Raw genomic sequence first — 15772 nt, 5'->3', positions numbered from 1 at the left:
AATTTTAAAATCTTAAGTCTTTTTTTATAATGAATTATTTGTTGAATATTATCCAAAAATTCCCCAGATGTAAGTTAATTTTTAAGTTATTATTTGGAAAAATAATTAAATTATAACAATAAACTAATCAGCGGTTTCTATTTTTGACAGCTTGAAAGAGCTCCTGAGACGACGACTTGTTGAATGCGGATGGCGTGACCAAGTTAAAATAATTTGTAAGGAATTGATTAAAGAGAAAGGACGTGATATCACCTATGACAGTATGCTGTCAACTGTCACCAGCAGAGCCCGCACTCTTGTACCTGATTCTGTTAAAAAAGAGTTATTGCAAAAAATAAAAAGCCAGTTGATGGCACAAGAAGAAAAGTTGAAGATTTAAGTATTTTATATCTAATTAATGAAAATTTTATTTTTTTTTTAAGGCAAATTCTTTGCTATCATTTTTATTGACTCTTTTTCACGTATTACAAATTAAGTACATTCAATAAATTTATTTTCTGTCAACAATTCATTTATAAATTTTTTTGTAACTGTATATTACTGTAAATAAATTTTTTCAATTTCAGTAATGAATTATTACAGATAATCAATATATAATATAATATAATAAATGACATATCTGTCCTATAGAGATGCATAACATCTGTTCATAGGACTGGTATAAATTAAAATACAAATCAAGAAAGCTAGTTTACATATATAATTAATTTATAATAGTAGTTTAGAGAAAAATCATAAGTCACATTGCTTTATCCATCAAATTAGACTTATTTTCAGTAATTTGGTCGTTCCGGCAAAATATTTTAATTCGTTCGGTAATAAATTAAAATATTTAAAAGCCGTGTATTTTGCACTTTGACTTGTGATGTTTTTAATTGTTACTCAGATATTTTATTTATTATTAAAGTATTAAAATATTAGAAGTCAATTATTTTATATGTACCTGAATTTCGATAATACTGAAGTTAGTCGTCAGCTGTCAATTTTAAAAATGTTTTTTAACAAATCAATTGCAATAAAAAAATTCTTCTAAAAATTTTCACTCATAATTTTTATTAATTTTCACATGTAGAACTTTTTAAGAATAATTTAATTACTATAAAATTCTAAATAAATTTTTAATAATGTCCGTCAACTTCAGTGCCATGAATTTTGATGTTTATTTTTTTTTATGTTTCTTTCTTTTTACAATTTTAGTAATAATAAAATGAAAATAAATTTAGCAGATATTTAATAATTTTTAGAATTTTTTTTTTTAATAAATTACGGTAAAAAAAATTAGGAAAAAAAATTGAAATTTTAAAAAATAAAAAATGCAATTATTTAAAAGTAATTTTTTTGAACAAATTTGTTTGTTAAAAAAAATTAAAAAATTCTCTAGTGACTGGTAACTTTAATTTCATAATTATATATTTAAATTTTTACAAATATTTTATTTCAATAAAATCGAATTTATTTTTTTAAGTGAAATAAAAATATTTTGAATTTACCGCGTATTCAGTGTCATGCGCAGTAGTCGCTAGAGGTGCTTTGCTCCGTGAAGTATTTCTCTGCTGTCGACGTTTGATGATGTATCAACTTTGAAACTGCGCAAAAAGCTTATTCTTATTCAGTAATTTTTAAAGTAAGTTAATTAATTTTTTCTTAAAATCTTTTAATATTTTTATAAAATTAAATATAAAGTAGCAATAAATAATATACTAAGTTAATAAATAATAATCATCAATAAAATAAAATTTTCTTCGAGTCGCAAAATCTAAATTTGAATTTAATTTACATGCAGTTTTCTTAAATTATGATAAATTTTTTATTTAAAATTAAATTGTTAATTTTATTGATTTAATTTCTAAAAATTAATTTTATCTTCATTTCCAAATTAAAAAATTATTTATTTAAGAATGTTTCAACTAATTAAAAAAAAAAATTGCTCTGTAGGTGTCGCCATCTTGTGTCTCCAATGAGTACCGTCGTTTAAAAGCAAGCAGATGTTCTTACAATGACCGGGTTCTAAAATTTATTAAACAAAAAAAAAGTTGAAATGTCAGGGATAATCAGTGCAAGTTTTTCAATAGTTTGTTTTATTTATTAGTGTTATTAAAAACAATTTAACTATCTTCCTTAATTTTATTTTCAGTGGTAAGTAAACAATCACTTAACTGTAACCTTAAAAATTTATATTTACTTATTTTTTTTTAACTTCACATTCTTATTTTTTTTTGCTAAATAACCTTGATCACAATTATAATTCAATTGTTTTGTTGATTTCAATTATTTATCAACGTTTTAAAAATCATCAGTCAAAATTATCATTATAACCTCCATTTATTTTTTACAAAACGGAGTTGTCAACATAAACTGATAATTTACCAGGATCTCCAAATTGGATCAAAAAAATTTTACAAATGTACATAATTGATTGATTGATAATAATTTTTAGCGATATTGGTATTTATTTATTCAGCAGGTAGGACTTGAGATTAAATAATAAAATTATTAAAGGATAGTTGTTTGCACGTGGGCCCACCAATTGCTCCACTTAATTTATTTAAATAAACTATTGAGCAAAAAATGGTGAATTGATAGAGCTGAAAACTGAATAAATAAATAATAATGAAAAATTTACACGTGTAATACGTTATCTTCAACGAACGTATGACTTTTGAAGAAGGTCGTTCTCAAAATAGAGCGTGCGTTACTTTATTATTTAATATACTTCAGTTATTTTTTTAATTTGTTTCAGATAACCTTCGTCAAAATTTTTTATTACACATTAAATTGGCTGTCTATGTTCCGGTGAGTCAATTTATTTTAAAAATCCATTTTTTAATAGCTTGCTTTTGGTTTGTTTGTTATAGGAACGTGAAGATTTATAATGGACACGTTCTTTAACAATATTTTTGTTCATTATTGATCTCCTTAATCTTCTATCTATCTATTTAAATTATTTACTTTTATTTATCGGAAATAATTCATGAAAATTAATTTAGCAGATATTTAATAATTTTTTAAATTTTATAATAAATAAAATGTGGCAAAAAAAATTATAAAAAAAAATTGACACGTAGAAATTTTAAAAAATTAAGATGCAATTTTTAAAAAATAATTGTTTGGAACTAATTTTTTTAATAAATAAAATTAAAAAATTTATAAGTGACTGCTAACTTTAAAAACTTTAAAAAATTGACATGTAGAAATTTTTAGAAATTAAAAATGCAATTTTTTTAATAAATAAAATTAAAAAATTGTTAAGTGACTGCTAACTTTAATGTCATAAATAATTCTCAAATTAACTTTTCATTATTTGAAAATTTTTATTTATTCACAAGAGAATTTTTTTGAAAAAAAAATTTATAATTATCAAATAAAAAATGATTATTTTATTAAACAATTAAAAAAAAAATTTTATAACTATGTGTTCAGTAATTTTTGATAAAATTTATATTTTACTCATTTTTGACCTAAATAATTTTAAAGTTCAATTAAAAAAAAAAGTTTATAAATCATTCGCTGAATTCCCAACAAAAATTACTCATAATTTTTCTATAAAACCTTTAAATTTTTTTACTACCAATTCTAAATAAAAGTAAATATTTAAATTCTCAAGGAGCTTGGCAAAAAAACTTTTCGTAACCTTCACAACAAACTTTTAGTTAAAATCCTCTATTATAATAAACACGCGGAAGTGACGTTCAATCTCAGCGTGAATAATGTATTTCATTATTTTTTCTTACAACCAACTAACCAAACAAGTTACTCTATCTATATTTACATAATACAAGCCATGATAAATGTCATAATGTATTGCTATCATTGCTATTTATTCAATCAACTATTTATCCAGACCATTCAATTCCTTTAATATTACTTGAATTGATTTCAAAATATAATTTAAAAAAAAAACTTCATTTATTTACAATTAGCCGGGAAGTTTCCTGAAATAAAAAAAAATTTTTAAATAATTTATTCAAACCGTTGTTACACAATTACACTCAGTCGAAGTAACATCTATAGTAGACCGAGTACGTAATATAATATTAAATATATTATTACATTAGTGTCGGGCTTCGAATAATAAATAATTTAAACGTCTGAGCGATTGTAATTGAATTGAATTAGTAAGAATGGTTATTCCTGCCAAATTAGACGTCTTAATTATGTTATTAAATTCCAGTAATTATTTATCCTTCGATGAACTAACTACTGAGCAATCATATTTTGTAAAAGTAAATAAGAAATATTTAATTGATTATTAGGGCAAATATTGAGTCAATTTGTTTTATTTTATTTGACTGTTTAGTGTTTGGATTTTTTTAAATTTACATTGAACATGAGTTTATTACGAGGTCGACCAAACTAAACATAACGTAATAATCCACTTTGCGTAATTGCTCCCACCAGTTTAAATATTAAGTAAGTTGAATAATTATTAATAGTACACAACAGTTTATTGATGGCATGACCAATATATTTTTTTTTAAATTAAATTGTCATTTAAAAATTTTTTTTTTCTTCAAAAAAATTGATATTAGTATCAGCAATTATTTTTTAATGCTTAGGATTGTAATTAGGCTTTTATTAATTTGAAATTCGCTAAAAGACGTGCTCAGTTTCTTTCTTATCCGTCGGCGGTAAAATAAAAATCTATATTGTTGATGGTTAGTAATTTTATTTATTTTTAGTGAAAGTTTCAAATAATTTACAATCTACACCATGTCCATTTATATTAATAGATTTTTATTTTGATTAATTGAATGACTCTTATTGAATGCTCGACAGGGGGTGGGATATAAAAAGAACCCTCGGTAGTTATTTTTAAACTCAATATAACGTTCGTTGGTGTGACAGTCAATAATTGAAAGGAAATTTCTTTGTCTTGACTTCAAAGAATTTTTTTTTAGATCAGAGAAATTAGGTTTTTGGTATTAAAGAATTCGTTCTATTTTTGGTCCCGATTTTTGATACTCAAGGCTTCTGGCTTGAATAGAAACGATTGATGAGCTTATGGTGGTATTTTGAAAAGGTCGGAATGCTCTCAAGATGATTAAGGTTTTTTTAATTTAAAAGTAGAGCACAAAATTTAGTTGTATCACCGTTTTATTTATTTACCTAGTTTGTGGATAAGAAATGTTTATTTTAGAAATTTTGAAATGAAATTTTTATTCGATAAAAAATTATTTAGTTTCAACAATCATTGTGGAAGAAATTTATAATTTCTTACAATATTAAAGTTAGTAAAATTTTTTAATCTTTTTTTAAATTTTTTAACCCGCAAATTTCAATGATAAAAAATTAACTAATTCATTATAAAATTTAAATTTATACCAAAAATACAAATGTACCTTTTAAATTCATGAAACTGAAGTTAGCAGACATCGAAAAATTTTTTATTTTTTTTATTAATTGAATTACAATTAAAAAATATTTCTAAAAAATTACACTTATAATTTTTCAAGTTTTTCATACGTGAAAATTTTTCTTTTAATTGTTTAATTGAATTTTTTTCAACAAAAAGTTTCTAAAAATTTTGAAATGTCGGCTAACTTCATTTTCATTTAAATTCATACGTGTATTTAAAAAAAATTTTTTCAATAAATATGAATGAAACTATCAATTAACCCAAACAAAATGAAACCAATAAATCAATTGCGTAACCTATTAAGTTAATAAAATTCCAAAGAATAAATTTCACTGTAACTATCTAAATTTTCCTTGAACAAGAGATTTATCGATTAAAAAATAATTAAAAAGCAATAAATAAATTAAAATATCTAAAAACTAATAATCAGTTAAATAGACGATGAAAGAATGTGATATTTAACAATTAGTTGCTTCACGGCAAATCAACTAGTGAAATCGGTATGTCTTGACAAAAGTGAAATCCGCGTGACTTTAAGGGAACTCTCTTTTCTCTCGGTCTTTCTTATGAGAAAAAAATAAATAAGCGGCGTTACTGCGACCGAGTAGCTTATGCCGATAGTATCAGTATTAGTAAATGTAAATAAATATATATTTATGAAACAAAAGTAATGGTAATTGTTAAATTACTATTAAATACAGAGATCGTGGATTGTGTTGCAGATTGTGGGGTTACGATGGTGCATAATAGCAGAGTACGCTAAATAATTTTTAACGAAAGTCTGTAATTATTTTTAAAATCTAAACCGGTGAATTATCCGTAGCCCGTGGCTCAGAGCTTAATACAATAGTAAAAGGTGTTGGTTGATAGATATCCAGCATCCGCGGAGCATATTATAGACAGAGGTCGAGCTGAACATTGATACGAGCAAGAGGTTGAGTTTGAGGTATTATATGTTATGGTAGAAAAAAAGTAATAGGAAGAGAGTTGATCTGATCGAGGTCCCCCGGATATGTCTTCGGTCATGGAGAAGCCGCGTATATATTGTATATCTGGGTCCTCTAAAATGTGTTACAAGAACGTTTGCCCCGGTCGAGTGATACGACGCGCGGGCGCATACATTCGCTCGAAAGTAAGACAAGGATTCGAGAGAGCGGCTGCTTACTACTCATTCATTCCTTTTCTCGTTATTATTTTATATATTTATATTTATATACATACACAATACTGAATACAGTGCATATTATATTACTGTGATATCTTCTCATTTATTTCCGCTCAGAAAAAAAATATCGCGTTAAATATTAAATATCAACCTATTTTTTTGGCCTTATAATATTCATTTGATTTTTATTACAAGGTTTCTTTTTTTTTTGTTTAAAAAAAATTTTTTTTTTTAAGAAAATTTGAGTCTAAAGAAATTTAACGAATAATTGATAAATATTTATTGTGCACTGATACAAAAATTGACTTGACTCAAGAGCCAAACTCTTGAACCAAGAATTCCATTTTGAAGGAAATGATTTTCTTGAGTTAAGATAATAAATTTTTGACTCAAGAAAATTTTCTTAGACCAAGAATGATTTCTTATTTATTTATTTATAAATACATTTTTTTAAATTAAAATTTAACTCTTAAGTTTGAAATAAAAAATGAAAATAAAGAAAAACTTCTTCGATATAATTTTAAATTTGAATCACAAAAAAAACTTGAAGAATTTTTGTACTGAAACAATTTAACTTTAAAAATAAAAATCGAGACTATCTAATACTTTTGAAATCACTTCCACACCAACAATTTTCCTCTGTAGTACAGAAAATCAATTTTCTTTATTGTGATCTTCGCTTATAGCTAGCAATTGATTTTCAGAATATATTATGTTAAATCAGCTTTAACTAAATTGCAGTCATGGATATAAAAAAATGAAAAACCGGATGCATGTTAATCCTTAAAATTGAAGATACTAAATTAAAAGCTGGGATAAAGTGCATTATTACACACTCTATTTGTTAACGCGGTCTTTTTGAAAGGAGAGTGAGCAATTGCCTTTTAAAACATTTATTGTCAACGTACTGGAATTATTTATACCGACTGTTAAATCATCAAGTGTATTTTATTTGGTGTTGATTGATGATACGCTGAACACACTCGAAACTTCAGATATGGACTAAATTTGGGTGCGATGATAAAATTTAAATATTTAAATAAATAAAACCGTGACATGGAAGTGATGTTGATAGAAAGAACCGTGACATGTCAGTAATGACCCGAATTAATTTAGTGACGTTTTAAATAAAACGAGCAGCCGTGATAATCGTAAGGGGAATTTGCTCTCCATTTATATTTACTTCGTACATTTTTTATTATAAATTGTGTATGTTTAGGAGAAATAAAGGGCTGTCAGTTATCTTCCCTTTGTCCAAAAGCTCCTCACATGATCGATTACCGTGACACAACTATTTTGTACAAGGATAAATACACGTTTTTTATTTCATTTTATATGTATGGCATTTATATTTTTGTATTTCTGTTTGTCATATGTACAGAGGATGTGGTTTTATTATTTCTAAAGTATATAAATTTATTTATTTACATTTTTTTATCAACCGAGAGACAGATGGTTCATCTTATAACATGAAAAAGGAATCGATGAATTTAGATCACTGGTTATTTACATTTGATTCTTTTGAATTATAAAGATCTCGAGGTCATACACAACTTTTCATTAGTTTCTCTTTCATCTTTTCCATGTCAATTTTTTTTATTTTAATTTCTTTTTAAACTTTTAATGGAACGAATTTCTTATTTTACTTCATGAGTTATAAATTGTTATTTTTTTTTAATAAATCGCTCTCTTTAATAATTATTATTAAAATATTGGCTCAGGAATTAAAGTTGTTTAAAAGTTTTTATTGAAAAATTTTAAAAGTTACTGAAGAGTACTTATGACTCTTTTTATATCTTAATTAATATTTGAGCTGTTAAATTAATTTTATAATCTTAAATTGAATTTTTTTTATTTAAAAATATTATTTCATTTTTAGACGAAAACTTTTTAAGCTAAATTTTTAATTTATTTCTTTACATTTTTAAAATAATTCAATTTTTAATTTAATAATTTTAATAAGACTTTTGGCATTCGTGTGTCAGCGCACACTCTTCGCTCGTTGCGCCAACCCTTTCAAACCTAAAAATAATATAGTTGATTATTACACAGAAAGAAAAATTTTTTGGCTGAAGAATAAAATTCTTGGCTCAAGAAAATTTTCGGATGCCTGAAAGAAGACCAAAGTTGTGTTGGCCGAAGTAAAAATTTTTCTTGAAATTCTATTCTTGGTGGAATTTATTTTTTCTTAATTCAAATTATCATAAATGCTTGATACAATAAATTTTTATATTTGATCAAGATTTTTAGATACTTTAGGGAAGCAGCGCCACCTACTTCAGCTGAGAAATTTTCTCATCTTGAGAAAATTTTTCTCTTGCATATTTGATACCGATTTTATATTATTTTAACGTGCAATTATACATTTTGAATGGAAAAAAAATAATTCAATAATATTTGATCTTCCCATGTGACATGTTAATCAATTAAAATATTATTAAAATTTACTTCTATCGAGATATTTAATTTTTTGGAGCAAAAGAGAAATTTTCTCAAGACAAGAAAATTTACTTCTATCAAGAACTGAATTTTTTGGAGCAAGAGGCTGAATTTTCTCAATACAAAAAGATTTTCTTGAATTAAATAAATTTTTTTGGATCAAGATACGTATTTTTTAAAGCAAGAGAATTAATTTTGTCGGAATAAGTGAAATTTCTTGTGTCAAAAAAAATTTTTTTCTTGCTCAAGAAAATAATTAGGGAAAAAAAAAGATAGGATTAAATATTTAAATTAATTTTCTTAAAAATTTTTATCAATAGCGGGAAACAAAAAATATACTTTTAATCAAAAATATACAATAGAAAAATTTCTACAAAAAACAAAATTTTTAATCAACTAACAATATCTAAAAAATGAAGACTTTTTATTAAGAAAAAAAAGTCTAGAGTAGATCCTACATTATATACGGATCAGATGATTTTGTATTATAATAGAAATGCCACCGAGTTCACGGCCCTGTAACGAGATTACGGTACAGTTCCAATAGATTTGCATACAGACCCGGGTTCTTGGGTACAATTTCCGCATTTGCCTAATATATATCGAGGTCACAGTACATGTATTCTCGCTCCACATCATATCATCAAGCAGCACCAGCCAGCTAATTGACATTTTATTAAATGATTAATAGCACTCTTAAATATTTAAATAAATTACTATCACTATTACTTACTACTTATTAGCTATGCATTACTACTTATTAACTATGTTATCATCGCTCGGATTTCGGATAGCAATAAATCACTTTGTGAAATTACACCGGCGATTATGCCGAAAGTAATAATTAATTTGAAGTAATATCTTCCCTGGAGAAAGCGTCCGTATGTATAGTTAGTTAAAGTTTCTTATGGAATCTTCAAAGCGAAATTTAGTATCGAGTGTGAGTATAAAGGGAAGAAAAAATTCGAAGGTTGTCGAAACTTATTCGTCTCGGTGGTGTCCTTGGCTGACGCCTGACATTTTTTTACCTTTTTTTAATTCTTTCTATTACCGTTTACGAGTAACATATACGGCCGGATTTTTATTAGTATGTATATATGGTACTAATACGAGCGCTAACGAAATTGATATGAGTTGTTAACTCTGTACTGGCGAATAGAAGTTAAGTGAGAAGTCATAAGCAATGTACGATAATAAAATGGGAACTCGGTGAAATATACGTGAGAATTTAAAATAGAGAGTGAGTGAGAGGCAAAAGGTAGAAATAAAAAATATTAAAAAAAAAAAAAATACATGTGTAATGTTAATGTTACATACTTATATTAAACGAAACAAAGAAATCGTAGTGAGAAATAAATAATAAATAAATAAAAATAAAAACATCCATCGTTTCGATTTGACACAGATCTTTATCCATGAGCTGCGCTCTAGATACGGTGCAACCTCTGCTCTTTTAAACTGATCGCACGATTTGAGAAGGTCGTGTTCCGTTAAGTTTATATATATGTATATTCATATTAATTTGCATACATCAGATATGCGATACGTGAAGTATAAATTTACAATTTCAATTGAAAATAAAAATTGATATTTGTTTTTAAGATTATTATTGTTTAAATAAATTTTATCAAGTATATTTATATTTACATATTTAGATTTTTTATGAGTTTCTTTTATAGGTATACTTTTCTCGGTGTGTTTCTCATTACCGAGTGTATTGCTGGTGGAGTGTGTCCCAGCGGAGTTGGTGGAGAAATAGTATGGTGGAAGTAGTGGATGGCGGATGCCAGATAGCGGGAGGGTGGAAGAGATGAGCGGAATGGCTGGAGACTTGCGAAGCTTCCGAAGTGTTATATTTATGCCCGAAGCATGTTTAGTTGTAGACCGTAAAAGCGTAGTCGCAAGAAATTCAACCTCACCCTAGGCATATTAAATATCTCAGACAACGTCGTTGGACATATTTGGAGTCTTTGCTGGCTGGATATAGGAGACTCACCCTCTGTTCGTGCTTTCCGAGGCTTTGTTCTTATTCCTCAGACACAACGTCCACCGGATTTCCGTTTACTCAACACTTTTTCCCAAGATTTTGTGTTGTTCTTTTAGAGCTAGGGTTTTGATTAAGGATCAATTTTTTAACGATTACAAGTTAGTTTTCGTAGAGACACCTTTGACAGGGCTTTTAATGTTTAAATTGAGGATTGCAGTTTTTTTTTTTAAATTGTTTTAAATAAATTTTCACTTTTAATATAAATTGAAGTTTGAAATTTGAGTCAAAAGTTTGGTAATTAATTTTCATTTAAGAAAATTAATTTCCTTAAAAAAATTCTCTGATATATCTATATCTTCCCATAGATAATTTTTCGACAAAAATTAGTGTCGAAAAATTCCGACAGATGGCGCATGATCGCTTAATTATCTCCTTATAAGAGAGTTAAAAATTACGATATTAATTACTAACATAAAAATTCTTTTTTAACTTTTGTAAAGACTTGATTTGAAATTTTTTTTATATTTTAATCAATGAAATTAATTCTTGTTTAATAAAATATGTTTAACGTACACATATTCTAATCAATTAAAATTAAATATCAGTTAGCAGAATAGAGTAGAGATAGAGCTAGTATGGTATTATTAATAGTATAGAGTAAATTCCATTGAAATTTCCGACATCAAAGTTCACATTAGAGAATGTGGGTGGTAGTGTTCCTGGTTACTGTATGTAGTAAAATAGTCTTCTCTAGAAACCACATCGCGTACATGACATTTTCAGCATAGGATGGACAGACACATGCATTCTCCACAAGTGCCACACGTTCTGAAGTACATCAAGTACTACAGAAAAACTATAAGCTTGGAACGTCGTAGGATTATGTAAATCTCATACTTCACACAACCACATACTACTCACATTTTTATACATCTGTAAAGTGCATTTGTCTCGTACCCATTCTATTATGCCAAGTAAATGAGATAAAGATAATAAATAACTTTTTACACGACATTTTATTCAGCTTCGTGATGTGAGTGACAATACATACCCAGCGAATGATTCACATCTCAACGCACTCCCTGACGTTAAATGAATGAAGTTGTCTGGCTTTATATTTAATTCGCGACATCCCCAGTTGTACAAAATGATAAAAACATTTTCGAGTCTGTTTTTCTGCTAAAGATCTGGGCAATTATAAACTGCTGATTTCTAATAAAAAAATCACATTAATTAATATTTTAAAATTGAGGTCTTGACAATAATTCGGCTCTCAAGTGATTCTGTATTTAAATATTTTTTTATTTAGTGTTAATATACATACTATAAAAGCACTTGTATAGTTTTATAAATGGCGTGCTCAAGGAAATAGCGATCGATTTAATGATTAGCCCTGAAATTATTTTCAAGTATAAATTCATATTATACACACATATGCATATGTTAACGTTGATTTATAAACTTATATGTGTTTATAAGTAGATATTAACTTGGACATATTTATAGTGAGACTCAAGAGTTGCAGATGTGTTTATAAACACCGTGAAATGAATTGGTACGGTTGATATTATATTGTAAAGGAAATAAAATAACCGTTTAGTTTTCTAGGCTGGGAATTTTTCAGCCTCGTTTGTTATATTTTATTTAAATGGAATTATTTAACAGAATACATACTGTGATTTATTATTATTTAAATAAAATCTTTAGGTATTTTTATTGGGTCAATTTCAGTCGACAAGTTTAAATATTCACAGCCAATTAAATTCATGTATTTTATACAAATATATTTTATAAATTTTTTATGAGGGGTTGATAAAATAGCCTGTCTCTTTTAGATATTTTCCCCATGGTATTAATGGTGAAATAGGGCCGCACGAAATCGAGGGGCGAATTATAATAGCTGCCTACTTCCACTTCACCACTTCCTCGCGTACAGACCGCCACTTGTGTCATATATACAGCTATACATTCGTATCTATAGATTTCTGTATGTCGAGGGCAGACGTTTCTCTCTTTTAACAATCTCTCTTACTCCTCTCCCGATATACGCATATATATATACATATACATTTATATACGTATACACCTATGTCCTCGATAATAACAGTTATGAAACATGGCCGCGATAGTGAAAGTGGCGTTTGTACGTTTCACAACAACGTATTATTGCTAGCTTGGTAAATATCTTGACCAATCATTTTTAATAATAAAATTAACAAAACAAATTTATTAAATAAACTAATTTACATGCACTTTATCTTGTTGCATATTTTGTATCATCAGTTAATTATTTAATAAATAAGTTATTAAGAGTCGATTAATTTTTTTTAAACCAAACCAGCAATTAGGCGACAGATTCACAACTTTTTTTCGGTCAAATTATTTTCATTAAAATTTTTTTACAACTTTTTAACTTAAATTTTTTTATGTAAGAATTTATTTATTAAAAATTCTTGATTAACTTTTTCAAAAGATATTTATACTCACTTTAAGGTTCGTTGGTTAAAATTTTATCCAGGTCAAAAAATAAAATCTTCAATTAAAATAGAATTTATTTTTCGAAGAAAAAAAATATATAATCCATTAAAACAATAAATAACTTCACCTTGATTCAATAATCTATAAAACTAAAATAAGGATAACCTTGCTTTAAATTTTCATCTTTTTGGAACGATAATAAGGATCAAGTAAAGTAAAAAAAATTAGCATAGCCAAGGGCATGAATTGACGATTAGAAGTTAATAAAACCAGGTTAGGAGAATGCCGTTATTTTGATTTCACAATGGATCAATTGCTGCCTGAACTTCTCTCTTTTTCACTTAATATCTTAGGTCTATCTCGGTCTCAGTCTCTCTCGCGAGTAAACTAGTCCATCTCTGTCTCTCCCAGTGCAGAGCCGGCGTAGAGGTGAAAGGTGGGCGGAAGGTCGGAAGAATACATCCCAGGAGTTCCGAGACGATGAGTAATGATGGTATAAATTAAAAAAAAAAAAACAATCCCATTACACCGTACAGTAGACTTGCACGCACCTCTAATAAAATTATTACTACTTTTTAAATAAATGATAGCATATCTGATAGCTTTATCTTAGTTTGACAATTTAATTGAATGAAAATAAATTATTAATCCGAAGATAGAGTAATTGATCGAGGTCGAATTGATGACATTTTTTAACCAAACACACACGTACAAGTTTATTTATTTATAAATTCATTTATACTTATAACTTATATCTATACTCGTCCAGTATGATTATAAATATGAGTATGATCCAACGAGTGCACTGTTATCTTATCCGAGGGTAATTAAGGACGAGTAATTAAGATCGACTGAGTTTAACTCAAGAGAATAAGAGCTGGGACGTGCTCGACCAGAACATGTTCATTTTTTAAAAACTCCTTTCTTTATCTCATCTAATACCTTTTTTTTCATCACACACCAGATATTTTCTATTCAATCATTTTTTTTTGTTTTAATTACAAGTTTTACAGAAAATTTATTAACAAGATAAATCATAAAACGTCATTAATATTTTTTAAATTCGTTCTAACTCTTACAAAAAAATTTCTAGATTTTTTTCAAAAATGAAAGTATCATAATTACACTCTTAAAGTGAAATTCATGCTTGATAGAGTAATTTATTTTTTCAATGTTGCATATTAATATTCTGACTCGAAACACGGTTATAAAAAAAAATGTAATTTATTACCGTGATAAGGAATCGAACTCACAACCTTCGAAGCTTATTATTAACTTCAAACGTTTTAGATCTAAAGAATCAATTAATTTAATTAAAATTTTTTTTACAATATGGACCACAAAATTTTTAAAGATAAATTACAGTGTTGCAAAAACAAGTGTCCTCATTTTGTGACACCTTAGTAATAAATTGTCGATGCATAAACAAATGTTGAAGTAATTATTGTAATCAAAATAGCAATCGTAAGCTTAACACAAACTCACATGACCCGTAAATCCAAATTTAACATGAGGAAATCCATTGTAGTAACAATTATATACATCTATATTAATATTCCCTGTACTGGCATTTGGAATCTCGCGTTGGCGAGGATTTTGCTTCTGGTGAGTGTTGAATTCATACAAATGATCTTCACAATCTATAAACTATACATAACAACAATAAAGCACACATTTACACAGACATAAATGGTGAACGCAAACATGCAACATGACAATATACCTAAATGCATTATTATATACAAAACGTAAAGTTGCAATGACACAGATGTGTTGGTTCGGTTGATCGCTTGATGCACGTCAGCATTTAACCGCGTTGTTATTGTTATTGTTTAGCTGGGATTCAGTGTTAGTTGATAATACGTAGTCTGTATATGTAACCTGCAATGCCGAGCGAGTAAACGAGTGTAATATATTGCATAGTAGTAGAGCCAAAGCTGAAAACCTCGTATCGTATAATATTATTATACATCGTACATGAGTTTGATGCACACATACCAGACATCAGTGTTGTGTTACGCTTCAGCATCGCTGCAGCGAGTCACCGAGGCTGTAACACAATTTTCTGGTGTTTGCACGTGTCAGGGCTATATACCACGCCACGTTACATTACTCGTTACTTTGTCGCCTCCTCCTCCCGAGATAGATATAGACATAGAGACGGAGTAGGAGCTAGAGCTGTTCATTCTAGTCCTCTATATGTCATACGGTCATCTCAACGATGTCATTCGATCCACAATCTAAGCCGTTTGTACTTTATTTAATTGTTAACTTGTTCTTTTGTGCTGAAATATATACGCAAAAAGTAACTAACAGGCTTATGGTATTACGCAATGCTTAATTTAAC

The 15772-nt window shown here is 27.3% G+C and overlaps 1 protein-coding gene and 2 long non-coding RNA genes across 3 annotated transcripts; 2 read left to right on the top strand and 1 right to left on the bottom strand.

The window, feature by feature from the left end:
- Positions 1-131: 131 nt before the first annotated feature.
- LOC123273558 (transcription and mRNA export factor ENY2-like) lies at positions 132-509 on the top strand (the record flags this gene model as incomplete). The annotated part of the gene is made up of 1 exon (XM_044741001.1): positions 132-509. A coding segment is annotated over one exon (248 nt), but the record flags the coding sequence as incomplete, so codon positions are not given.
- Positions 510-1550: 1041 nt separating this feature from the next.
- On the top strand, positions 1551-2874 carry LOC123273561. The gene is made up of 3 exons (XR_006511327.1): positions 1551-1624; positions 1936-2136; positions 2741-2874. It is a non-coding gene; the product is annotated as an uncharacterized LOC123273561 (long non-coding RNA).
- Positions 2875-9368: 6494 nt separating this feature from the next.
- LOC123273559 lies at positions 9369-10212 on the bottom strand. The gene is made up of 2 exons (XR_006511326.1): positions 9715-10212; positions 9369-9621 (listed from the first exon to the last, which is right to left on the bottom strand). It is a non-coding gene; the product is annotated as an uncharacterized LOC123273559 (long non-coding RNA).
- Between the last annotated feature and the right edge of the window lie 5560 nt (positions 10213-15772).

Source organism: Cotesia glomerata, unplaced genomic scaffold (assembly GCF_020080835.1).
Source record: "Cotesia glomerata isolate CgM1 unplaced genomic scaffold, MPM_Cglom_v2.3 scaffold_109, whole genome shotgun sequence".
Lineage (NCBI taxonomy): Eukaryota > Metazoa > Arthropoda > Insecta > Hymenoptera > Braconidae > Cotesia > Cotesia glomerata.
The sequence above is the reverse complement of the archived record's forward strand: the minus strand, read 5'-3'. Positions and strand labels throughout refer to the sequence as shown.